At 43.2% G+C, this 27,806-nt stretch overlaps 1 protein-coding gene across 1 annotated transcript; it reads right to left on the bottom strand.

The window, feature by feature from the left end:
• Positions 1-7,198: 7,198 nt before the first annotated feature.
• LPAR3 (lysophosphatidic acid receptor 3) lies at positions 7,199-18,873 on the bottom strand. The gene is made up of 3 exons (XM_079314500.1): positions 18,338-18,873; positions 15,109-15,866; positions 7,199-8,687 (listed from the first exon to the last, which is right to left on the bottom strand). The coding sequence occupies exons 2-3, from the start codon at positions 15,842-15,844 to the stop codon at positions 8,338-8,340; spliced, it is 1,086 nt and encodes a 361-aa protein (XP_079170626.1). The 5' UTR covers positions 15,845-15,866; positions 18,338-18,873; the 3' UTR covers positions 7,199-8,337.
• Positions 18,874-27,806: the final 8,933 nt, after the last annotated feature.

Genomic DNA, 27,806 nt, shown 5'->3' with positions numbered 1-27,806 from the left:
CAGATAAAAAGGGCTAACAACCACAGCTGGTACCTGAACAGCCCAATGGAGAGTCAGTACCATCAGGTTTAGTCAACAAGAAGAGTTTCCCCCTGCACTGGGAATCTCCTGTGACCATCTGCATCCCCTGAGGCTCCTTAGGTCAATCCCTCTGTGATTTCTGGCTCATTTGAACTCATTCCACCAAACAGAAAGGTCTCAGAAGTCACACACAAGTAAATAATTTGAAAACCCTCTGAACCTCAGGTATCACAAAGTAAGCAGACCATACACAAGGTGAGTGACCACAGAAGCCTGATTTTCCTTCACACAGAACTGTGTTTATAGATGGACTCACAGCTCCTTGCAAGTCATCCTGCTGCCTTTTGAAGAAGCCATATTCATACTCCTGCAGAGGAAAGGAGCCAAGACTATCTCACCTCAATAATTCTGTAACAGTTTTGCTGACTACAAAAATACTACTATAAATGACTATAAAGATGGCAGACTGGTATTTTCCTGGCATTGGCTGGGTTTGATTGAAGAGTAGAGACACAGCAGTGATGGGATACCAGGGTGCTGATGATTTGCTGAGAAGACACTTTGGGGATTGCCTTCATCCTCTTCCTGCAAGTCCTCACCTATGCTCAGGTAAGCATAAAATTGCATCCATAAAACATTTTTACCCTGATTTCTGAATGGAATGAGGCATGGGCAGTGTGTCACTTTTTGCCTGGCTAGTCCCTAGAAACTTTTGAAACCATCACTCACTTTCAATAAAACTTGGCTGAGTGACAAAGATCTAAAGGTGTTGCCTTACCAACACGTTTAGGGAAAATAAACAGTTGGGCAGGGAGAAGCAAGGACCATGCTGAAATCTCAGCCACCACTGGAGACAGAAGGCACAAGCCCTTAACAGAAAGTCTCAAGGCAGAGATCACTCAATGTTCTGCAGAAGTTCCTCCATCCTGGGGCTTGGTCTTGTTTCTGCAAATCAGCAAAGCTCCTGGAGCCCATGGAGACAAACGTGGGCTTAGGTGGGGGAAGGGGCTCAGGAGATCACCCTCCTGCCTGGATCCCCTCGTGCTGGGAGGGAGCTGAATGCACATGGCAGCTTCTGTCCAGTTCTGAGAAACCAATCAGAAAACAAATTTCTTTGCTTCTATTACCCAGAAAACTCACAAATTAAAAGTTTGGAACTCCCAACTCATATTTTTATGCAAAAATCAGCATAAGCTCAGGGTTTCCTTTTCTTTTGACAAAGTATTTTTCTGCAATATCTTTACCTAATACATGCAAGCATAACTATTTTTTGTTATTTTTGGTATTCTGACCTTGCAAAAGCTTAAGACTGAAATCTCTGCTCAACAATCTTTAATTCTTTTTGTGGCTCTCTGGTCTGTGAAATTGAAGGGTTGCTATAGGTCCCAATACTGCTGGAATTTATCTGTTTAGAGAGAAGTGTGGTTTAATCTGTGCTTTGAAGAACAAAGCAGAACACACAAAAAATTGCATGGACTGTGCAAAGAGATTATAAAGGAGAAAAAATAGGATAAAACAATGTAGGTCAAATTTGGGACACAATCCAATATTGTAAATTTGTGGGTATGGGGACAAATCTTTCCTCTTTAGAACCAGTAATTTTGTCTGAGAGGAGTTGGTGTGTTTGTCAGCCAACCTTTTGCTATAAGGTTGGTTTCCCATATAGCAGGGACTTTCCATCTCAGCCACACCATTAAATGTCTTCACCTCACAACTGCTGACACCCACAGAGCTCCTTTCACAGAAAAGTGGCCACTGAGAGCAGTGTCACAGAGTTAAAGCATGGGGTGAGCAAGTTCACTGTTCACCAGCCCTTTACCCCTACAAGCACAAACTTTTACGTTTCTAATTAAATTAACTCATTTATACCTGTGGGAAAATCCCAGCCCAGTATCACAGAGTGCACTGCACAAGCCAGTACACTAACATTCATAACAACTGAGGCATTAACTGGGATTTGAATAGAAGCATTTAAGCATTAATAACATTTCCATCTCTGGAGATCAAGCCTTTTCACTTCCATGCATTTTGACATCCTTTAGCAACTGAGCATATTGTTAACAGAAATCTAAGAAAAGCCAACACACCAAGCATTTGTTTGCATAAATACAAATGGAACCTGGGGATAAAATTAGGGCTACAGAGCTGAGAGAGTCTTTAGCATAAACAAAAGAATCTTAACATGTAGAGACAATACAGTAAATATATATTCTTAACTATTACTCATATGAAATGCAGTAATTGGTAAGACAACGATGCTCCCAGGCCAGTATCCCACCACCTTCCACAGAAGCTTTAGGAGGGAAGCTAAACAATCTATTTAGATAAGAAGCACATCCTCAGGAGATCACATACCAAACCCCTAAGCAACTACTTGTGTTCAGAAACAAGAATTCCTTATTTTCATATATCTCAAAGTAAGCCAGTTAAACTAAAGTTCATGGATGGTAAGTGTGCTGTCTTACTTCTAGACTACAGATATGCATAAAGTTGGGTTTGTTGTGGTTTTTTTGTTTGCCATAGCCTTTTAACGGGAATTTTTGTTTATTTCTTTTGGGTTTTTTTAGAGAAGTTAGGCCATATCTATGAGTTGCATAAATTTAATGTGTAAAGTTAAAATACAGTTGTTACTGAAAACAGATTAACAAGCGATTTGTGCTTTTCTTATTCTCCATGTTGACATTCTTACAGGGCCATATATCAGAATCCGAAGTGCAAAGTTGGGATTTTAGTAAAGGCCAGCTCAGAAAACAAAGCTGTCCTCAGCACAGCTGTCTGTGGTAAGTACAGCAGAGGGTAGTTTAAACACTGATTCACGTCAGCTCACACAGCAGGAGATGCATGGATGCACGTACAAGACAATTCACAATGGCATACCTGGGAGCTGCAAGGTAGCACTTCCAAGTGGGCTGGAAGAAAACAGATGCTGCTGCCTGCTGCAATGAAAAAAACACTCTCAGTACTATAAAAATGTGTACAAAAAAAAAGCCAGGGACCAAATGGTACTTGAAAGATAAGCAGGATGTTTTGAATAATGTCTGAAAGCGTACAAGTCTAAATTCCCTATCTTCCAAAAGACCTTGGGGGTGGGCATAAACTATCATGACCTAATTCCCCATTTCCAGATGGATTTTTTTTCTTTTTCCCTGATAGAAGCATGCCTAGACACTGCAAAGTATAGCATTTAAGGGGGACTGTGTTTTACAAAGATTTCTTAAGAGAAAATAATCTGTGTGACTCCACATAGCAAGCAGAGGAAATAATGCAGCTGCTGGCTCATGGCAAATTAAAAAAAATTCTGTAGTTGCTAGCAAAATGTGGCATGCAGGGTTACTTTTCAGACCTGCAACAGTTCACAATATGGTCTCAATAATGGCTTCACCAGCATAAGTAGGAGTGGGTGCAAGGGGGAAAGTGGGACCACTTCTTCCAAGTGATTTAATTAGAATTATAGGCTGGGATACATAACAGAATTTCCCTGCTTGCTTCTTTTTAACATTTCCATGTATTTTCCTTTTTTTGCTCTAATCTTGCAAGCTTTGAGCAGGACCAAAGGCTGATCCTGCCCTGCATCTGCTTGGGTAGTGGCATGTAGCCAGAACCATAGGGAAAAGGCATAAGAAATATGACAAGCTTAAAAGGGCCCTTCCTCTGTCATCTTCCATTAATCAGTAATTTAGAGTCTTCATGCAGAGCTCACTAAAACTGTGAGAGAATCATATCAGAAATATTGCTCCTATAGTTCACTGCTACTTAGAGAGAGTTTTAAGGGAAAAATATATAAAAATATGTATAAAATAAAGTTCTGATCAGAGAAAGGCATCATCATATAGCTGCAGTAATTATTGCAGTTCAAATATATGCACAAACTGTCATATGCACAAATACAGATGTATTTCACCAATCTGCAGGAATTACTGAAAAAAAATATAGCTCACAAAAAAACCTATACAGAAGGAAAATAGTCACGGCAAAGCAGCCCCAAAGTAGTGGAAGGGTCATGGTCTAGAGGCACTGAAGCTTTAGCAGTCTGGCTGCTGTCCCAGAGGACTCATCACCCACAGCAACACCCACCTGGGACAAACTGACAGCACAGATATCAGGGAAACCTCTCTCCCACGCACACAGCTATTGAACAATCATCAGTCTAGCTGCTTATCCAGAAAGATTCAAAAGATCTAGAGTGTAAAATAAAACCTCATTGTTCCCAGCTTTTAATAATAGTTCTCTGAAAAGCATCTCTAATGATCGTGGCCACACAGGCTTTATGGGAGAGCAAATCACAGAGGACAGACCATACATCTTTGCCCTGGGAAAAGCCAGGCAGCATTTCTTCCTGGACCCAATGGTCAACTGGAAAAGTAACTTTGGTTTGGGAGCAGCTGGAGGGAGAAAAGAGAAGGAGAAAAAAAGGTTTTCAAACCATAATTGCTATGAAAACATTGTCTTAGAAGTATCTGCTTGCTACTTTCTGCAATGCAGCAGCTCTCAAGGATGTCAGATGCAGAAAGACCTCCAACACCACCAGGAATATGCAGAATCTCATAACTGTCTGACTTAATGGTAACTCTTCTCTTTCCTTCCTCTGCCTCCTATGAACTCATGTCCTGGGGTTTCTGTGAGTGTTCACACAGATATTTTGGGATATTAGTGAAAAAAGGAACAAGGGAACCCCACAGAACTTGCCTTCACCAACTACTCTTTGTTCTTTTAATTATTCTTTTTCCTACTCAAGTATAAATAGTGCTTTAATGGTTTCCTTGAGACAAACTCTTCTGACAAATGTTTATGCAGTTAATAAGGAATTCCCTGCTCTGTGAGTAGGTTGATGTTTAGACAGTTTGATATGGGAAACATTACACAGCCTGGGCCGTAGCAACTCATAGGAAAGTTTGATGCAAGATCAGTTTCCTTTTCCAGTCATGTCACATTGCAATTTATAGCAGTAGATCATGAGGTAGCAGCTCCAAGGAAAGCATCCTGAAGAAACAAAGGACATCACTGCAAATAGTACCATTCTCCAAGCATCAGTTTGCAGGCTTTTGGGGGGTTGTTTTGTTGAAAGCTTTTGGGTGGAGGGAGGGGTTCTTCTTCATTTTTTTTCTAATTTAGACAACAGAAAGGATGACTTCAAACCCTCCCAATTACTTGTAGCAGAATGATTGGTATTACCTCTCAGACCTTAACCCAGACCAGGAGTCCACTGGAGGAGGTGCTGTAAAAAAAAAAAAAAAAAAGAAGAGACCTTTACCTTCACAGAAGTCACCTTTATATCATCCAAAGGTAGTTGTATTGCATGCTAAATCCCAAGCTCTGCAGGAGAGACCTGTTTTTTCCTCTGCTGCAGATGGTCAAGATCTTCATCCAAGCTCTCTTCAGGGGCTGATTCAACCAAGCAATACACTGGCTAGTATTGCTAGTAAATAGGAAAATTTTATTAAAACAACACCCACCCCCACCCTGGACCCACAGTGACATGAAACAACATTTCCTCATCGTTGTTCAATCATCATTCAAACAGGAAGCAAAACATTTTGAAGTACCATTTTATTTTCTATTAGGTTTGTATACAGAGCTTCAGCCTAGTTCAGACAAACTGTGCACTGCAGTAGTTGCAGGGGGGTACAGGGGTGGCTTTTGGGAGAAGAAACCAGAAACTTCCCAATGTCTGACAGAGCCAATGCCAGCTGGCTCCAAGACAGACCCACCCCTGTCCAAAGCTGAGTCCATGCAGAGGATCTGGGATAACCTATTTAAGATGGATGGAAAAAATCCTGTGCAACTGCAGCTGCAGAGGAGAGTGAGAATGTGTGAGAGAAACAACTGTGCCAACACCAAGGGGGGCAGGAGGTGCTCCAGGTGCCAGAGCTGAGCTTCCCCTGCAGCCCATGGAGGCCCATGGTGGAGCAAGGATCTCCCTGCAGCCTGGCAGGATCCCTTGCTGGAGAAGGGGAATGCCCACAGGAGGCTGTGAACATGGAAAGCCCATGCTGGAGCAGGTTTGCTGGCCAGTGACTCCATGGAGGACTCATGCTGCTAGAGAAATCTGAGGAGAACTGTGTTCTGTGGGAGGGACCCCACAAAGAGAGAGGAAGAGTGTGAGGAAACCTCACCATGAGGAGGAAGGAGTGGCAATGACTGATGAACTGACCACATTCCCTGTTCCCCTGCACCATTGTGGAGTGGAGATAGAGAAAATCAGGAGTAAAGCTAAGCCCAGGAAAAACAGAGGATGGGAGGAAAGTATTGAGATATGGATTTATTTCCCATTATCCTACCCTGATGTGATTGGTAATAACTTAATTTTTCTCCAAGTCAAGTCTATAATCAGTGATCAATCTCTCCCTGTCCTTATCTTGATCCATGAGCCTTGTTTTATTTTCTCTCCCCTGTCCAGCTGAGGAGAGGAGTGATGGAGCAGCTTTGGTGGACACCTGGTCTCTGGCCAGGCTCAACCCACCACACCACCACCCCTACAAAGCACCACTTTACACACTTTTCAGAATACCAAAGCAGTGAAGTAGTATTTGCACCAAAAAATTGCATTATAATAGCAAAAAATGTGTAAACATTTTTAGCATTACTGAAATACAGTATCTACCTTGAATACTGGGCCACATCCCTACAAGATAATGCATGATATGGGAGAGCTCTCTGAACAGGGCCTTGCTGGGTTTGTAAGATATGCTAAGGGCTGCTGTGAAGTCCCCCAGTGCATTCTGCAACTCCTCTGCTCAGCCTTTGAGCCAAGGGCTGGTTCTGTTTGACCAACACAGTCCAGATATCCGTATGCAAGTGGAACCCAAGGAAGAATTTGTCCAAATTGCAGCTGAACTTTATCTTTCAGCTTCATAAAATATATTCTTGGTGTTGTTCTCTGATAATTCCAGGTGGCCAAAACTTACAAAATTTTTTGAAGTGACCTCTGGTTGTGGTCACCTGCCTTAATACCAGGGATCAGATTTTCTCTAGGAAACAACACATGAAACTCCTCTTGAAGTTAAAATGGCAACAGGGAGTTCACTGCTGTTGAAACCAGACAGCATAAATCAGCTTTTTAGAGTACTGAGAAATCCACAGCCCAGCTTTTAATCTGAAAGTTTAAATATAAGAAGTTTACCCTAGAGCTGGACACTCTGTTAGAGAACAGTCCATAAGTCACAACTCCAGCTGTTTGTGGTTGCATCAGCACTAGATTTGATCATTCACAATGCTGAAAGCCCTCCATGGCTCACTGTTTCATGGTCTCTTGCTCAAGTACTTGTTCCAGTAACATCTGCTCATAAATCAGAGGTTCTTTGTGGTCCAGACAAGGTCCAACAATCAATGCAGACTGTACTATGGTAGGGGCTTAAACTGATTTCAGGCTTTTTTTGCCTGTAAATTAATTTCTATTTTAAATAGCTTCATTGAACCTGGAGATATGGGTATTTAAGCTTCACTTAAAATTTCTCTTGTAAGCCAGGCTTTGGATCTCATTTCTGTCAGTGGCACGGCAGGTAAAGAGGAGTGAGCACACCTGTTTGATGTTATCTAGGGAAGCAAGAAATGAGCATAATGACCACAGCCTCACTGCTTTTCTGTTAATCCACCCTCAACACCTGCCTACACAATAGCAGCAGGGAGTGCACTGTCTTAGCCTGCAGCATTCACCCCACTAAAGAAGAAGTAATGGCTTTTGTGCTTTCTGTACTTTCAGAAATATCCACAGTCAGACATACTTACACACACTGATACCTGGTCTGGGTCTCCCATGCCAAGCTCCTGGCATAGCTTTAATAAACTATCAAACTACCTATTTTGAAAGCAAGATAAGGAGGAGGAAGAGAAGAGGTAAGCATGAACTATTTCATGAACTTCACAAACCAAAAAAAAAGAGGTCACAGTTCTGTCCAACCAAGTCTACAATCCTCCTCAAAAATGCACAGAAACTATTCAAAGCATAAATACTCAATGATTGCCAAACCTGCATAGTCAAGCAGGTTTCTTCTCTCCGTAGGAGCTTAAGGAGGGTTTCTCCACATTGCTTACATTTTGTTTCCATGCACAAGAAGTCTCTGAGAGGTATTTATTCCATTCACATGAAAAACAATTTCATGTACTTGAAAGACAAAAAGGATGGCAGCACAGAAAGTTTTCTTCATTACAAAGTGTTTTTCCATCAGGCAATTATTTATAAGAACTTTTGTTAACACTGGAGTTGAGGCTCTGGAACAAAGTGGATATATTGTTTACTAGCTTTGCCAGTCAATCTCCTCTTACAAAACCTCTCCCTTCCCCCTCTCCTTTTCCAGCCAAGTCAGTCCCTTGCACAGTTCAGGAGTTTCCTTTGTCACCAAGATCTCCTTTTCCACAAATGGTCCCTTGAATAATGCCATCCTCAATGTAGTGGCCCGAGATATCCGTGCTCCTGCAGAGAACGGTCGAGGGGATCCGAGATGAGCGTCTCTCCTGGCTCTTATCCTCAGAGGAGCAGCAAATCATCCTTTTCATGGTAGCCCACATCTCATCATCTTTGTATGAATAAATAATTGGATTCATGACAGAGTTCAACAGGGCCAGGAGAAGGAACCACCTTTTGACATTCTGAATCCCACAGTCAGTACAGTTCAGGCCATCGAGCAACAAGACGACCAGGCCAGGGGTCCAGCAGACAACAAAGGCACCTAGAAATACAGGAGACAATAAAAAGAAAACCAAACCTGACTTCAAACTTCTAGGGTTTTGGAGTGTTTAGTATCTTACAAGATTATCAAGTTTGTCAAAATTATACACAAAAATGATAAAATTAGGAATGGACAAAATTCTAATGACAGTAGCAAGATTATATCTGCAACAGCTCTTCTGCTCTCAGGAGACTGCAGGGAGCAAGAATCTGAGCTGCTGACAGCATAAACTCAAACACACATGGGAAAGGTCATCACAACAGTGATTTATCCTTGCTGATAAATAAACAAGAGCTCTGAAGCATTTAAAAGCAGAGAACTGGCACTGGAACACACTTCCTCTGTTCATCTCTCTCATGTACTAGAGGAGAAGACATCAGGTGGTTCACTTCCATCACTGTCATAATATGATCCACATAATATGACAAGTCTCCTGCCACCCCACAGCTGACTCTGCAGTGCCAATTAATTATTTAAACATGTCCTGGGTGGGAAACCCACAGTTAGTGTAGGATGTGTGTCACTGCCTACAGCACACTGTGGGGCTCCCTGGTCAGAGCTGAACTCACCTCCTTCCACTGCTCCCTCCCAGCCTCTGCATGCTGAGACACACTAATTTGGCTGCAGGAAAAAATATGAGCTACAGAGGAAAAGAGGAGGAAACAATTAGATGAGTTGGTGAAGGTGAAGTGAAGGATATAGCAGTCAGGGCAGAGAAATGAAGGATCAGGGAAAATAAAAACCAAAACCAAAACAAAAAGTATGAGGAAGTAAGTGCATAGTAGTGAGGGAAAACTCTGCAAGAGAGGAAAAAAAAACTTAAAGGGAGTGTAAGGGAGATCTTAGACAGACTGAACAGAGCAAAAAGAAAGCATTAAAACCACAGCTTACAGGGCAGTCAAATATTGCATTTGCACCTTCTGATGTTCCTGCACATCCACACCAAGAGTGAGGGCAACACTGCTACCAAATGCAGCCTCAGCCACAAGAGGAGAGGGGCCCTGGACTGCCCCATCTGCCCCTTGGTCTCCCCACTGCTCTGCACCCCGTGATCCCTTGCCCAGAGCCCAGGGAAGGAGCAGCCAAATGCATGATAATACTAACTTAGCACAAGCCACAATTGCTGTCTGACATACAGAAATAGAAAATTACAACTCTGCCCGGCAGTCACAGTTTGGAATTTCCTTGGTACATTGTTCAATCACTTATCACAGCAGAGTTTACCCATTTTGGAGCTTAGAAAAAAGTAATTCAGCAAATAATAGCATCTAGATGCCTAAAAGGTCTCCTGGGGATGTGGATATCTGTTCAACACTTCTGGTAGAACAAGCAAGTCCATCTCACCTTTTAAAAGCTGCTGATATTGCCAAATGCAAGCTGTGGAAGCCAGCAGTGGGAGGGAGGCTGGATCCCAGTGCTCAGCAGCACCTGAGGCACCCCCAGCCATGCTGCACATGGGCTGGTGGCAGCAGCACTGACACTTGTCCCCATCAAGGACTGGAGTGGACATTCCCAATGACAGGCAGGCCATAATGGGATGTTAACTGGATCTGTGTGATTTAACTAGGATTGCTGAAAAATGCATCCAGGACAAGGTATTGTGGATCTTGCTGCAACCTTGTGCTCCTGGACTACAGACAAAATTCAACTCATTTACTCTGTTCCAGGCAACACTGAACAGAAAGGCAAGAGACAACTTTCTTCAGAAACTGGGTTTTCTACTCTGCTGTACCAAGATTTTTGTGATGCTAAGTACTAATTTCATGGTGTTAGTTTTGAGATACTGGTTAACATCAGTAACATTCCTCCATTGCCCACTGGCATTGGGAGCTGCATGCTGCTACCACAACACTTGTTTTCCCTGGTCAGTCTTTGTACTACACACTGGTTTGGCTTCTGCAAGCTGAGTAAGCAGTTGTGAGCAGGGCACCAGCTCTCTCTTATCATCTACAGTGGAGAAAACACTGCACAGATTTGCTGTCCTGGGGTTCACCAGCAAATCCCATCAGTTTTAACAAGTGCTGTAACCCAGTCACCCAGACAATACTGTGCCTAGTTAAGTGTCTCAGCAAGCATTCAGACACAAAGCTTTCACTGCATACCAAGGGTCACTGGCAAAGCTGCCAATCCACCAGCTCCAGGCAGAAACTGAGACAGCAACAAACCCTCCTTAGAACAGACATTGAAACCATTTTGACCACTTGCACCATAAAGTGTGCAAGGTACAACCATGCTGTTATGGAAGTCAGCAGGAGAGGAAAGAGTCCCCAAAAGGCACATTTAAGAAAAGACACAGATCTCTCCTTCAAACAGAACCCATGACTGCAGGCAGTAGTGGTCCCAAACTCATAGGATGTATCCCTGTATATCTATACAAGCAAAATCATAAAAAGTTTCAGCTGCAGAAGTAAGGGAAGATAAAAAAGACATCTGCAGGTGTGTGTCCACACATTTCCCACAACCAAAAACAAGGATGGGGCAATGCCGTGGCAGTGTCCAAGTTACTGGATAATGCTTTCTCTAGACCGCTGCTTTGACTCCATCAAAAACACATTTTACTCTTAGCACCACAGAGATTAAAGTGAAGCACGTCTCAGACTCACAGCCTTGCTCAGATGTTGTTATTTTTACCACCAAGCTTTCAGAGGGAACCATGGTTAAGTATAAAAATATATCTCAGTCTCTGCCCTTCAGCAATTTTCTTGTTTGCAGAATATTTATCCCATAGGAGCTCCCCTCCCTGACAAAGTGCCCACACCAAAAATAATTTAACTTCTGTGACTCTTAAAATTCACAAAAGTGACATGAAATACAGCCTGACTACCACCACACAGATTAGAACAACTTGGAGTCTTTCCACTATATTATGGGAGATCAGGTGTCACAATGTCTCAAGGTTAAGGACTTTCCATTAGATTTAACCATGGAATTTCTTGTAGATCACATCATCCCTGTTTAAAAAATTAATTCCTGCAGATCTGGAAGCACTACTGATGCTTCAACAGCATCATTTCATAAACTCCTGCACATCCTGCTGTCCCCTAAGCATGCCAACACTGAGAGAAAAAAAAACCCCAACAAACGTGCAGTAGGTTCCAGCTGCCAATGCCACATGTGCGACTAAGTTAAAACAGCAAGTTACCAATTAAACTATAAATTCACTGAAACTGAAAATCATCCCCTCCAAAGCTGCTATTTCAGCAGGAATCTCGCTGCCAGGTTCAGAGGAGCTACCACATACACAACCACCTGAAAAATCACATACCAGCACACCTGCAGCCACCCTTCTCCAAAGCTACACTCACAGCTGAGCTGGGGCTATGCCACAAGGTCAGCCCAAGTGGATTCTAGGCCCTTTTCCTTGGTTTCACATCATCCAGCTTCCACTAGATAAGTCCCTGTGGTTCAGCATGTCCAAGGGAAAGCCTTACTCCCACACTATGATGGACAATTCTAGGGGTTATGACAGGAATATGCAGATTAGAAGGAGCAGTCTCCCAGCCTCTGGAAGAGACCCTCCAAGCCTAAGTGAGGGTACAACTGTAGCTGTGGCCACCAGGAATCCATGAAATTACACTAAAATCTCAGTACCCCAACTCTCAGCTGTAGGACCACAGGAGGAGAACACCAGAGAGGACAGGGATGTTTTGCTGGAAGGGCAGCCAGCCACAGCCCAGCCTTCCCAAGGAGGGAGCAGGGGGAAGCTGGGAGGAGCAGCATGCCAGCAGTACCCAGCTACACACAGCCTCCTTCCACACAGCAGCAGAGGAGAAGGATTTTGTCCTGGTTCTCCCATGAAAACAACAGAGCACATGAACAAGAATGTATTATGCTTTATCCAGCACAGCATCTTGGGATGGGCTTTTAGTTAAGATGATAGCAGGCATGTACTCCAAAGCATTTTCAGACGTTTTGGAAAAAAAACATTAAAAATAACTACTTTGGGCAAAAGCCACATGCTGCATATAGCTCTAGACTCTTGCAGCAGTTATAAGCAGAATTTTGGAACTTTGGTCACTTGGTGACTCCTGTGGTAATTGGAATGTCCAGAAAACAAGCTATTTGGTTTTTAATACATTTTGCACACAGTGCTTGAATGACTTGGCCAGGAGAGACATTTCAAACTGTTTAAAAAAGATAAGTTCTCATTCTTGTGAATAAATGGTTATAAAAAGCCCCTCAGAGTCAAAATTTGGAGAACTGATATCAAGGAACATGCCAAAATACATTTGCTCTGACCCAAGAGTTTGAAGTGGATGGTACACCCAGGAAAACCAGCATAATTTAACTTCTTTGGAAGCAGGCTCTGTTTTGGTTTTGTTTCTGACTGACAAAGTAAATATACAAAATTATGATCTCCAAAGTGGTGCTCAAGCTAAGTTAGATTTGTCTGGCCCAGCACACAATAACATTAAATGTTCTGCTTGAATTACAGTTCAATTTCATGGCTGAAAAGCCATATGCTGTAAGAGGAAGCTAATGCTGAACTTCAAATCAACCCATAGTCCTAAAGCCTCACTCTCTAGTAAAAGAGGTATCAAATTTGAAATGAGATTTTAAGTGAGGTTTATTTCCACACAGCGGCACAGTCACAGAGAACACCAAAGGCTTGCCACAGGCTAAAGGATCCCAAGGGATAAGTGAATGGCAGCCACCATCCCTGTCCCTCCCACTCCCACATGGGCTGCAGGGTGCAGTTCTGCCTTCAACAGAAATGCTCAGAGAGCTGCTTTTTACAAGTGCTCTGTTTTCTGTCTCTTTCCAATGCAGCAGCTAACTACAGTTTACTCATCCCCATGCACTAGAAGTAGTATATTTGGAGCAATTCTGAGTTTTCCTGCAGAGATTTTCTCCTTCCAGGTGGATGGTTTAGGTTTCACAGCACAAGAGCAAAGGTAGGGCAAAAGATCAAACCTTACTCTTGCAAGTCAAGGGCAGGGGGACAGGAACAACCACCAAACTGAATCTCAAAAGAAGAACAGCTGGGGAAGGTTTTAGAAAGAAAAGGCTCTGGCAGTGGACAAGCCAACTCCAGAAGACACAGAAACACAAGTGAGAACCTTGTACATGCTTGAACTATCAGTCCACTTTCTTTTACATGGTCAGGCATTGTAAGTTTAATGGATTTCAGCTTCTGAAGCTCTTTAAGACATCATTTGGTAGACAAAGGTGTTATGTAGCATAGCTCTATTATTTCAGAAAAAAAGTAATAAAATCAGATGTCAGACTATCCAAACAGCATCCAAAAACTGCAAGGGGAAAAAAGTGTCCTCAACTTGAACTTCTTCCCCTGGCAAGCCCTACCTCCATTAAAAATCACATTTTCTCCCAGAGCTCTGTGATACTGCCATGCTGCAGCTGTGTCCCAGGCATACATGACCACCAGCTTTCCCAAAAGCTCCAGCTTTACTGTATTGGCTCATCCAACCTCAGAGCAGCTGTCAGAGCAGTAAAGCCATATTTTTGGGTTTAGAGTCCCGCACCACCTGAGCCCAGCTTCACAAATGTCTCAATATAACTCCTGTTGCACCTGGAGCCCTGCTTACGCGATATCTGGTTTCCAGGACGCATCTTGTTCAGACTCAAGTAATTCTGGGGAAAACTGACTGCTACAGCTGGTATTTGCTCCAAGGATCTGTCACCTGCTGTGTTCATCTCTAATTTAGTGTGCACTACATCACAATTCCCTGATGAAGTGATCTGAGCTGCTCAAGGATCAACACTGTCTTTAGGGTAGAATCCAGGGCAAATCTCATGTTATGATTTAGAGATCCAACATTAGGCTGTACCATCATTATCTAAAAGCATTTTGCACCTTGCAATATCCACAGAATGAAAGTAAATCCTTCACTTGAAAAACAAATCTCTGTCAAAATCACAGACCCAACAGCCATTCTATCCTTTCCCTAGGGAAGATGCATTTCCAGGGGGAAGAAGTTTCTGTGTTGGGGAAACCAAGGGGAAGATGTGCAAAGAAAACTATCAACATCCAATATTAGTGCTCATGGCCTTGTGCAAATATTAAAATCATTATTTTGAAAATGTTCTACTACATAATTATAAACCTTCACAAGCCTTTCTCCAAAGCGATTCATCTTCCTGCTTAAAAAAAAATAAGGCAAAAAATCTTTACCTTCGCAATTTGTGTTTTGTAACAAGGCATCTACTTTTCATCTATGTGTTGACCAGTTCTCTATCTCATGTTTCTGCATAGTACAAAAGCTATTTCACTGTCTAAAGCACACAGAAGTCTAGATGCCTCCAGTACTTACAAGTCCAGTGAGGTTTTTTTTGTGTTAGGTGGGCTGACCAATTTTTGTGGAGTTTTTTTGTTGGTTTGTTTCATATAAAAGCTAAACCAAACCAACACAAAGCAATATGGCACTGCCAGCCTTGCCCACCATGGTTTGAAGTCTCTTACCTAAGACAGTCATGACAGTCTTCATGAGCTTCACAGGGGTTCTCCTCCGGCTGATGGACCCGCTGGTGTGCGACGACAAGACATTGGTTTTCCTCTGGACATACATGTAGATTCTGATGTAAACCACCACCATAATGAAGAACACAACCAGGTTTAGGACACTCCAGAACACCAGGTAACTTCTGCTGTAAATGGGTGCCAGGGATGAGCAGACAGCAATGTCACAGAGGCAGTTCCAGCCCAGGGTGGGAACGGCGCCCATGAAGATGGCGATGGCCCAGATGGCGGCGATGAGGAAGGTGACTCTCCTCTTGGTGAGGTTGCTGTGGATCTTCATGCGCATGATGGACATGTGGCGCTCCACGGCGATGACCAGCAGGTTGACCAGGGACGCCGTCAGGCTGGTGTCCAGCAGCCCCTGCCGCAGGAACCAGCGGTTCACCGTCAGCGTCTTGGACACCGGGCCCGTGTTGAACATCAGGAACACGTAGGCGATGCCGGCAAAAAAGTCTGCAGCTGCCAAGTTGGCCAGAAGATAGTAAAAGGGAAAGTGAAACCTCCTGTTCTTCACCACAGCTGCTATGACCAGTGAATTGGAAATAAAAATGAAGAGGCAGAAGAACGTGCCAAAGCAGAGAACGCCGATGAGCTGTGGGCCTGTCCACTCATCCGCCGTGTCCGCCTTGGTCCTGTTGTAGAAAAAGTCCATGCGCTTGTCATAGTAGCATTCGTTCATCCTGGATTAGAGCCCCTGCATCCTAGGAACAGAGGAAGGCAAGAGAAAGAAGATCAACAATCAGCTAATAGCCCTGCTTCAATCACCACCTTCCTTTTGGGGGAGTGACAGGGACATGAGAGGGTGCATACAGGGAGGCCTTGAGTAAAGATTTAAACTGTGCAGGGTTGATGCAGAAGGTACTCTGGAGGACCACAGTGCATGATGCTTGGATGAATCAGGAATTTTAAAAGATTTTCCCACTTTAAAAATTCCAGCATGGTTCTTTTGCACTAGCAGTCATACTGCAACAAAGGCAACAAAGTGGAAGCTAGGAAAATTACTTTTTGGAGGTCATGGAGAAAATCTGAGCAACAGCCAAGCCATTCTTGCTTTGAAATCCCATGTTTGAGCCACAGCCCCATCATTATTTCCATTTCTCAGTGTAGCCAGTTGGAGTAGGGAAGCATAAATCATAACTCTTCCATTTTACTGACTAAGCAATAAAAGGCCCATAGCAGAAAAAAAATATTTTTTGGTTTCTGAATTACATATTAATAAATGTAAAAAAGATATGTATATAAGATACTACAGGCCTATATATTCTGAGCACATATCTGTTATATACTACTAGAGGACTTAAGTAAATATGCTGAAAAGGGAATATTTTCTAGATATTTGACTATTCTAAAGCCAGGAATTATTTTACTGAGCTCTCAACCCACAGGCTTAAGAGCACCACACAGCCCAGTTATCTTTAAAACCAAAATCCAGATCCCTACCCAACCACACCAAGCAAGCCCCAGGAACAGCAGAAGTGCTGGGGTTTATTTCTCATACCCACTCAGCACTATTTTGGACACTATTAAATTTGATAATGGAGAGAGAATTCAAGTTCCAGATTACATCACACTTCTACTCTGGCCAGGTCAATGTCAGCTGCCTTGGCAATTTTTACTGCCTTTTTTATGAACCAAACTGAACCTGGACTAATTTTTACAGGAGATCTGTCAGCACTATCTCATGGCTGCTGGACCCCATGCAGGGTCTCACAGCACAGAAGGGAGAGTTTGTGTCTAACCATCACTGGCCCTCACATTCCCTGCCAGTATCCAAAGAAGGGTTTTAATAATTCATCAATAGATATTGTATGGTTTTAGCAAAACCCAGGAACACAGATCCTAATCATGTTCAATATTCTACAGAGTGGCAACCAACACAAAACCTAGAAATGGTTACAGGCAAAAATATTTTAAAAAGCATAGGCTTTCCACCTCTGCAGCAAAAATTGTTGACAGATAAAAATCGAGTCCACTTAGTCTATTATCACCCTGTGGTTATTTCACACTTAAATCTTATCTCCCCAGGGACTGGGAAGCAAATTAAATTATCCCCAGCAGACTAGTTAATACACTACTGTTATATCAAAGGTTCTTTCCAAGCTTTAAACTAAAAAAGTCCATCTTCTGTAATTTATCTTACACTACCTGTGTTATTTCACACAATATTTAAAGTCATTTTAAATCAAATTACACTATTCCATAAGTAATATTTTCAGGAAATTTATCTTTTTTTAGCATTCCATTTTTCTGAACTGGCTCCTTAGCCTTTAGTCCTTGATTTTTCTTAATTCCCACCTAGTAATCAACATGAAAGCAGGCCATTTGACATTGTTGTCCATTTTAATATCCTCAAAAACGTGGCCAGACACTTTTTTTGCAAAAGACTGTATTACTTGAAGCATCAAATTTAAGCACATAGTCAGAACTAAGAACAGCTACTTAAGGACAAGAAGTGGAAGGAAACAAGTAAATCACCCCTTGTGCTGAAATATTACAGAGCATCCCTCCATCTAAAAATAAAAAAGCCTCAGCGATGCAGATGAGTCAACTGGAATCCAACGCCCACTGCTCCCTGCTCATGGCAAGGAGGGGGAGCTGGGCAGTCAGTACCTTCCCCATTCTCACCTAGGAAGTACTTGAAAATCAAATTCAGTCTCTAAGTGACCAGAAGTCCCCGAGGAGCTGCAGACCACAGCTACTGGGGCAGCCGAGTGCTGGGAACCCTGCCAGCAGAGAAACCTCTGCTCTAACACAGCAAGGCAGCAAAGGACTTACTGAGCTTGACATTAAGCTTTTACAGAACAGCCCAAATGCCTGCAAATAGAAGCAGCATTTTGGGCAGGAATGGCAGGGTAAAAAAAAAAAAAAAAAAAAAAAAAGCAAAACTGTGAAAATTACAGGGAAGGTTGTCTGAACATGTTGTATCTTACTGTGTAATCATCTCAACAGATGAATCTCTTGCTTGCAGTGACTGAAGAGGAAAGAAATCTGCAGATGCTTTTTGCATCTCAGCTGTATAAAACCTAAAAAAAAATCCAAAATATCAACTATGAATTTATTCTAAATACTTCAGCTTAACGAGGTCCCATCCTTATTTGAAGTAGTAACCAAAGAAAAAAAAAATTCACAATCCATTATTCTCCACTGAAATAATTACACTACAAATACTTACTGTCACACAGCACAGCTCAAATGACAAATTATTTTGAAAGAGATGTCTTGAGGTGTTGAGGTAAGGTGAGAAGGAATAGAAAAGCATCCAGCTGAGATCTCAGGGTCACAGAGCAGACTCTGGACACTTCCAAATGGAAGCTGCACCCAAGCAGAAGCTGAGCTGGAACTCCAGCATGCAAATCCAGCTGGCCCCAGTCCTTCCAAGTGGAGATGCAGCACTTGGCAGTCTGCACCAGCCTGTGTGCAAAAAGCACCCACAACACCAGGGGCCCTGCAGACAGTAGCTTTCTTCACACCTTTATCTGAAGTCCTCCCAGCAGAATTATCCTGGTCTCAGGGGAGCTGCACAGCTGTGACAGAGCTAGGCAGCTGAATCCTCAGTGGCCCTGCCCCAGTGCACACCAGGCACCAAACGTGGGATAGGATATCCCATAGCTCCTGGCATGTCACATATCCTGGCAGGACTTTCTTCTCCAGGTCTTCTCTTCTGCAGCCAAAAGAGAGATGCTTATCTTGATCACAGCAGGTTTAAACCTAAGAAGAAAAAAATAATCCTTAAATATAACCCTTCATTAAAAATAATCCTAAATATTACACATTTCAGATCTGTTTATTAAGTACACAGGAATTTGATAATTCAGGCAAAATATTGTTCAAAGTTATTAGAAAAACAACTAAACTTGTTAGTCCAGACTAAAAAGGCAAGAGAGTCATCCAGAGCCTGCAGCAGAGAACTCCCCTGTTGTGCTACTCACTTTAAGAAAAATTACCTTATTTTGCTTTGAAATTGCCTCTCCCAAGCTTGATAGTTCTTGGGGCTTTTTATGAGAAAGGGCAAACAATCTCTATTCCCCTGTTCTACACCTACTTGGTGTTTCCTATCCCACTATGCAGATCTCCAGCAGTTATCACCCACTGCATATTCTACAGATGAGCTTGCTCTTTTACTTGCGGGCAAATGCAGCAAAACTTGTCAACTGCCAAAAGGATACCCTTGTCTAAAAGGTTCTTTACTTCATTTCAATTTATTTACCTCATTTTAACCAATAGTGGCTGCAAAGATCACAAACTGATGGACTATGAACTGCATTTTCCTCTACCACTTTTGAGTAAACATTAAAGCTTTTTCTCTGTTCAAAAAAATCTCAAAGGATTTGGGATTTTAGTTAAACTGTTTTCAAATGCCAAAGAACACTCAAAGAATTCTTCCCAATATATAACATCTTGAACTTTGTCTTCATGACAGTTTGTATATTTTGCTTATAAATTCCTCTATGACAGTATAACTCCTACCAAGTCAGAATATGTTCTTCACTGTTCCTTAAATAAAAGTCAAGAATTTGCATGAGTAAGTAGGAATAAATAACTGAATAAAGAGGTAGTGAAATAAAACAGCACCTAGGTAATTTTTTCAATGTAAGGTTTGGCCAGTTGCAAGCTAGCATGCTTTTATAGTTGTTATTCAATTAGAATCTTGTTTTCTTCAATAAATTCACTAAAAATGTGTATACTTATAATAAAATTTAATGTCAGTTATTTGTCACAGATTTTGCTGATTGAAACTGTGATTAAAATTAGCTTTAAGTAATTTTGATTAAAAATTTAATCTTGCCTGTAAATCAACTCTAAGTTGAATTACTCATTATTAATGCAAACTTTTCTGAAGGAAAACACAAATAGTACTTTAATGATAAAGTCATTATAAAATTTAGCCTGCAAACCACAATGTGATTCATGGCACACCCCCATGGTTTTCTGCCTCTTCCCTGACCATTAAAAACCAAGATGTTTCAATACATTGGTACAACTTTATTGAAGGGCTGGCGTCAGTTTGAGGGACTTTGATGGTTTCTGCCCTTTATAAATGCAAGGGGGAGCAAGCAGACAGGCCTGGGTTGGCACAGAAAGCTACTGTGAGAGGATTCAAGCCAACTCTAGAGATGGACTGAAAGGTCCTGAGAACAAAACTGAGCCTACAAGGAGGATGAGAGTGGTGAAGCCCTTTAGCAGGGCAGAAAATCATCTCAGGGGAGAGGGAAGGGTGTGTGCCCAGGCAGAACACCAGCCTGGTATACTGCTGGCTTTCCTGAGGAGGAATTTCTGTGCAGAATTTCAGGGTAGCTCAACACCCAAAATGACAGACTGTGGCACAGGAGAGATCACCAAGCCAGTACAGTCCGGGCAGGTCTGTGAGACAGACCAAGGAGCAGGCTGTGCCCAGGCTCAGCCTGCAGAGCAGGCAGGCTGCCAGCTCTGCATGAACACTTCACCTCCGGGCTCCCCTTCTCCATTAGCACAGACCAGGTATTAAATACAGATCGCCGAGAGATTTTGAAACTTAGTACAAAAGTTGCTCTGCAGAAAGCTGAGTTTATCACACTGACTGATCACAGGCACAGGTGGCAGAACAAGGAAGAGAGTCACTTGAAATATTCTCTTCACATTCAGACTGTCACTGCAGAGAAATATCAGTAGCAATTACCTACTTGTACATGTACCTTCAGCTTTTTTAATTTACCCTACAAGCAGCAAATGGCTCTTGATAGAGCACCACCAAAGGAGTGTCTGGAGGCTTGCAGCCTGTGCAGCCCCTGCCAAGGGCTTGCTGCACAAATGCAGGGCTGCATTTGCTTGCCTGCACCCCATGCCACAGGCAGACACCCTCTGTCCTGTCCTCTTCTTCTGGATCAACCACTGCTGCTGGTTTTGTTTGTCCCATTACTGAAAAGCTCTCTCACCTTATTCCCCAGAGGAAGGCACAGGCAGAAGGAAGCCAGGGTGCTAAAGCTGTGCACACCAGCAGTACCAGCTCAGAATGGGAACTGGTTCCTTCTTCCCCCCACACCCTGCTACATGTATAGTCACGGAGGAAAACACAGCCCAATGATTGCACAGTAACCCAAGAAACCCATCCAGGTGACCTCAGCTTAGAAAGAAATACCAATGCAGAAAGGGGTGTGTAACACAGCAGAAGCCAAAAATGTTAATATGAACTGTAAGGAAGTTTTGTGAGATAAGTGCTCTGGTTCACTTTTGTCTTGGATAGTTTATTGATATTATAACCAAAATCTATTTAGAGAAACAAACTGAAAGGAAGCACATAGAGAACATAAAATTATGAATACAAATATATCTAAACTAAAGCTTTTTAAAATCTGGTACTACCGGAGGATATAATTGAAGCCATCATTCATTTAACGGGTTTTAGAGAGACAAATTATCTCAGAAATGCAAGTGTTTTAAATTTTGTTTATTACAGAAATTGTGCAGGCACTGCCTGTACTTGAAACAGCATGGTACATAGTATACTTCAAGCACCTGAGAATGCAATTTTTCCTAAGCATTTTTAAAACGCAGCTTTACAAACTGAAAAAAAAAAAAAAAAGTTATGACCAAAAAACTATGAGACCAAATGAGTAAGTTTTTCAACCAGAGAACTTGCTTATCAGTACAGGGATCTACTTGTTGTTCTGTTTGGCTCTATTTTTTTTCTTTAACTGAAATATATCCAAGTTCAGATAACTGGCCAAACTCAAACCAATCACTCCCCACCAGCATTATTCCATTACCTAGGTCTTCAACACCTTTCAGACCAAAGAGAGCAAAGTGCAACATCCATTTTCTCTCCAAGCCTGTTTCACCTACGTAAGGTTAACTTATGGAAAGTGCAGCAGCACTCATATTTCCATCATGGTTCTGGACATTTCCAGTAATAGTCCTTTTCTGTGGTGTCATCTTTTTTACTGGGAAGGGAGTGCGCCAAAAGGAATGAAGATGATTCTTTGGCAACTCTTAAGTATCTGTGGTGGAAACATTTAAGGGGTTTTTTTATCATACATCCTGCATGAAAGACTAATGTTATATGGCACAAATAGAGAGCCTCAAGAAAAGTAATGAGCTTATCAAAAATGTTGAAGCTCAAGACTAAATATTTAAAGTTGCAGAGAGAGGAAGGAGTACCACCAGCCACAGTGCTCTGTACACACAGTCTGATAAGAGGCTTAAAAATCGTTGTCAGAGCACACAAGTGTCCCCCTGTGCATGTAAGTGACAGTGCTGCTCCTGCTGCACACTGACCCACACAGTGGAACTGTGAAACAGAGATACAGAGGCACCTCCACCAAGGTATTACAAAGATCAGGCTCTAGCTCCTGAAATCCCTTTAGAACAAAGCTGTTCTACTGCACTAAACTGCTTGTGAAAGTTCTGATACTTTGCAGAAATTTGTTAGGGACAGATAGCAAGTAACTCACTAGTTACCACAAGTTTAGACTTCAGTAGACTTGGGTAATTTAAGACTTTCTGAAATTATGGTTTACTAGATCTATATATGGAGTTCAAACTAAAAACTTTACTGCAAAGCTTTCATTTAGTCTCCTTTAAGTGTGGTTCTGGAAGGAGCTGGCAGGTCATCCTATAATGCGGAAACAGACACAGCATTTAAAGTATTTAAAAGTCATTCAAACAGCCTATACATTGTGAAACATGCCTTGAAGAAAATACCTGTTCTGCCTCTAAAGTAAGTTTCCCATTTCTGCAGAACTTCCAGGTCCTCTCACTGACCACTAGCAGCTCCATTTTACCATTCAACAAATCAGCTTTCTTTCACAAAACCTACAGAATGTGAATACAGACTATTTCAGCACAGACCCAAACATATAAACTTTTACTACTTATTTTCAGCACATACTGATCACACCACTGCTGATTAAAACAAGTCACTTGACTGCATCTGATCTGTTAAGAGATTTGGAGCCTGGGTTTCCAAGCAAACATGTCAGTGGAACTGTTAGAAATAGCACACTCCAAGACATATTTGCTCAAGACAAAGAAGCTGGCCTAATGGCATAATAGAATTCAGGTATTTCAGTCTTTAAGACTAATACCCAACATGAATATATTCTCTTACAGAGTCAAACCATAATACCTCACAGATTTTATTGCATTATCTGATGGCATAAAGCCTATGCTGGAAGACATTCCTAAATGGTTAATGGTCAGTGTAGCACAGGAGGATAAGGACACAGCCAGTGGAACTTGTCTGAAACTTTCACCAGCATAGTATAAAAAAAAAAAAAAAAAAAAAAAAAAAAAGCTAAACACATCTCTCAGATTCACATGGTATTAAGAGCTGCTGCTTCTTTATTGATTATGCAGATTTGGTTTGTGGGGTTGTTTGATTTATTTGTTTACTTTTAATTTAATCTCCAGTACAGAGATAAGCTCAGTGAAATCAGATTTTTCACCACATAACTGGATTTGAGTTGTGCTTTCTACTGCACCTTTTAGAGAACCATAAGAACATGCAAGAAACCATACACTCAGCACAGCTTAAAGAACAAAGCCATAGCAATGAAACTTACCAGTCTGCCACAAGAAATGTCTTTTTCTAAATAGGAGAGGAGACCTAACTATACGGTCCCTGGAAACACAAGGGTACTAAACTGCTTCCTCTCCCTCTCCCCCCCTCCCCGACTTTGTTTCCTTAAGGGAAAGAATTTACCATGCAAAATAACGGCAGCATATTTTTTTCGGTGTATTGCACAGATTAAGATAACACCGTATGAAGAGAACTACTTTACAGAAGCTCCTTCGGCAGAGCCCGCAGCTCCTCCCAGCCGCCCGCAGCTCAGCGGGGCAGGGCCCCGGGCACCCCGGGTGTGCAGACGGAGCCTCAAACACATGGAAACTCACGCGTGTGTTTTTATTCGTGTCTGAGCACACCGCGGGTCTCCGCGGGCCGGAGCGGCAGCGGCGGCGCGGCTCTGCCCGCCGGGCTCTGGCTGTGCTCCGGCCGCTGCGAGCCCGGGCTCCGGCACCGCGCAAAGAGCCGCGGAACTGCCAAAGCAGCGCCAGCCCGGCTCCTGCGGGAAAGGCGCACTCCGCCCGGAGCTCCTCCAGCCCGTAGCAACACAGCTCCCACCGCTGCCCCGGCCCCGCCAGGGGCTCAGCCCGCCCGTCCGTGCCCCGCAGCCCGCGCCGGGGGCTCAGCCCGCCCGTCCGTGCCCCGCAGCCCGCGCCGGGGGCTCAGCCCGCCCGTCCGTGCCCCGCAGCCCGCGCCGGGGGCTCACCCCGCCCGTCCGTGCCCCGCAGCCCGCGCCGGGGGCTCAGCCCGCCCGTCCGTGCCCCGCAGCCCGCGCCGGGGGCTCACCCCGCCCGTCCGTGCCCCGCAGCCCGCGCCGGGGGCTCAGCCCGCCCGTCCGTGCCCCGCAGCCCGCGCCGGGGGCTCAGCCCGCCCGTCCGTGCCCCCCAGCCCGCGCCGGGGGCTCACCCCGCCCGTCCGTGCCCCGCAGCCCGCGCCGGGGGCTCAGCCCGCCCGGCCGCACTCACCGCAGCCCGGAGCGCAGCAGCGCCAGCGCCGCCGCCAGCGCGGCCCTCCCGTCCCGTCCCGTCCCGCTCCGCTCCGCGCCCGGAGCGCCCCGCCCGCCTTAACCCGTCCGGCCCCGCCCGCACCTGCCCCGGCCAGCGGCACAGCTCGCCAGCCCTTCGTTTCCTCGCCGGGGCCCGGGCTTGGCTGTGGAGAGCGCTGGCAAGACCCCCAGGGAGCTGCGGGAGTCTAAAGGGCTGCGCTGCCCGGGGAGCCCAGCCGCAGGCACATCACCGCTCACGCGTTAGGGAACAAATGCAAAACCTGACAAAACTGCAATAACTTCTGCGGATAGATCCGGACAGTACGGGCAGATAGAGCACCGCACGTAGCTGTTCTTTGAAACAGTGTAAAAAGCAAACAAGAACCACTTCACGCCCAACAGTGTGATACAGAAACCTGGCGGCTCACACCACCTCCAAGGGGCAGGACTGAGCTCACGCAGCTTTGCGGCTAAGGACGAGTCAAACTCAAAAGTAGAAGTAGTACAAAATCTAATTTATCTGAAGCATGTTATCAAATGGATCTGAGCCATTGCTACCTACCTGAATCACTTACTGAGGCCAGGCGTATGTCCACATAGTGCAGACCTAGGCACAGGTCTGCTCAGAGCTGGAGAGCTGACAAAAGAAAATCTCAGCAGATCTCTGCCCCACTTCTCAGAAACCCTGGTAAAAATCACAGCATGAAATTCAGAGTATTAAAGACTAAGTACAGCATTGCATGTGAATATTATATATGAAATGCCAAACAGAATCCATTCTAGAAGTTTTTTTCTGTTTTACCCCCCCCCCAAAAAAAAGAAAAAAAAAAACCCAAACAAAACAAAAAAACCAAAAAAAAAAAAAAAAAAAAAAAAAAAAAACACAACAAAAAAAACCTAAAACAACCCTCAGAATAAGAGCCCAAAATCTTATTGACTCTGTTCCCCTCACTTGAATGTTCACCTTGAAGATGGCTCAGGAAATTTTCTTCTCTTCATTACTGTCCACATCTTTCTGATACAAGCTTCTCACTGTCTCATCCATTTCTGTGCTCCTTTTGTTAAGTCCTATAAGCAATTAGCAAAAGCTTCTTATTCCCAGAGAACAAGAGTATGAAAGGCAAGAGCCCTTTTTCAGAGCACTTTTAAAAAGTTTATGTTCCAGTTCTGCTTCCATTACTGTGCATCACCTCCTTTGCAGCTGGAGTGGGACCACCTATCAGCCAGCAACTGTGTTCAAATCTGTATTAATGTGCAGAGCTCAGAGTCAACATATGCCAGATTTCCTGTTAAGTTTCACCTCTGTGGAATAGAGAGGCAGTAATAGCCTCCAGCAAGTGTCTCTTATCTTTTGTTTTAAGAGAAAAAAATACAGAACACCAGATGGTGAAGATAAAAATTGTTTTTTACCACACATTAGTGTGCTCTAATATGGTAGGGCTGAAACAACAGTCTAGCTACCAAGTATTTCATATTATTTAAACCATAAAAAAAAATCAATACTGGACAAGAAAGCTTTATGATTCCATTACAGATATTAAGTCTTATAATTATTTAAGAAATATTAAGTATTCTCTTTTGTTGATAATGCTTTCCCTCATTCCCTGAGGGATTCTCTCACAAACAAGTATTTATCTGAGCAATGGTTTTGGCAGGTCACACTAAGAAAGAGCTGGAGCCTGAGTGAGGAGCCACAGCTCCTGCACCATGGCTCCATGTCAGGGGTGTGGGAGGCACCTCACCTGCTCCAGGGAAGAGAGGCACCAGGTCTCTGGAGGTGATGAACCTGTTGCATTGTTCATACATTCCACTGCTAATTATCACACACATCCCTTAGTATCTGCTTTTGCTAGGTTCCAGTCTCTAACCCAAGATTTCTGTAAGTACTGGCAGAGGGCAGAGCAGTAGGGAAAATAAAATTAATTTTCAGATATGATGGGACCGTTTGATTTAGAAAGGCACTCCAGAAAGCTAACCAGTAAAATGGCAGCAGAGTTTTTGGGTTATCCAGTGCCCCAGAGCATCCACCAGAAGACTAACATTGCCCCAAACAAGTTCTGCAGATAAACACCAGGAGAAAAGTTGACTCTCCTGTCAACAGTGATGAAAAGGCAGTTACAGAAAATCTTTCCTAAGAGCACAGTGCCTTGGTTTTTAGTAGCAATTTCAGTTATAGCCGCAAGCTGTAGTGAGATTAGGCCACAGCAATGCATTGCACAGACTGGGATAGGAAAAAATCCACTGTCCCAAATACATTTCAGCAATAGAAGCAATAAAATGTGCAGAGCCTGGATGCATCAAAATCCTGACACATAAAAAAAATTCGTTCTAGACACCTAGCTGCAGCCTAAACAAAAGGCAAAATTGTATAAAGTTTCAACAACATCCACAAAAGTTTAATTGTCACGAAGGTAAACACTAGGCAGGAGATTAAAACAAACAAAAAGGGGGGAAACCCCCCCCCAAAAAAAACAAACCCAAAAAGCCAAAAAATAAACAAAAACCCTGCTACTCATCTCACTCATACCAAGGCAGCATTTTGAATTCCCTTTGCTATCTGAAACACTAAAGCCAGAACCCACAGAAAACTCATTAGTGGTTAAGAACATACAGCAAGACTGAGCCACCACACTGATATCATCTACTAAAAAGTGGTTTTGGTTTTTTTAGAGAGCTAATAGTGGAGAGACAGAAGTGTAGCATCTAATATAATAGTACATCCACCCCAGGAACTGTCAGCACTCCTGGAAGTTTCCAGAAATACCTGGTTAACATTTATGCACTACAGTCCTGGAAATTTTAAGTTCCCCAGAGTCCTCTGTTATCACTGAAAAAAGTTTATAAAGAGGCAAGGGGAAAGTACAGTCTTTAGAGCTGACAATCCCATAAACAGCTAGAAAGTCACTTGAACAAATCAACTGCAAGACCCAGTTGCTACATATTTTCTTCCAGTTTACATGTGCTTGAAGTAAAAGAAGTAAAATTAAATGGCACCATTTTTGCCTGAATTTTCCCTCTGTGTTACGACAATACAGCAGTATAATATTGCTCAAAAAAAAAAAAAAAAAAACCCCAAAAAAACTTTCCAGCAGCCTTCAGATAACACTTACCTTGAAA

This window comes from Erithacus rubecula, assembly GCF_903797595.1.
Source record: "Erithacus rubecula genome assembly, chromosome: 10".
Classification (NCBI taxonomy): Eukaryota; Metazoa; Chordata; class Aves; order Passeriformes; family Muscicapidae; genus Erithacus; species Erithacus rubecula.
This window is presented reverse-complemented; position numbering and strand designations above follow the sequence as displayed.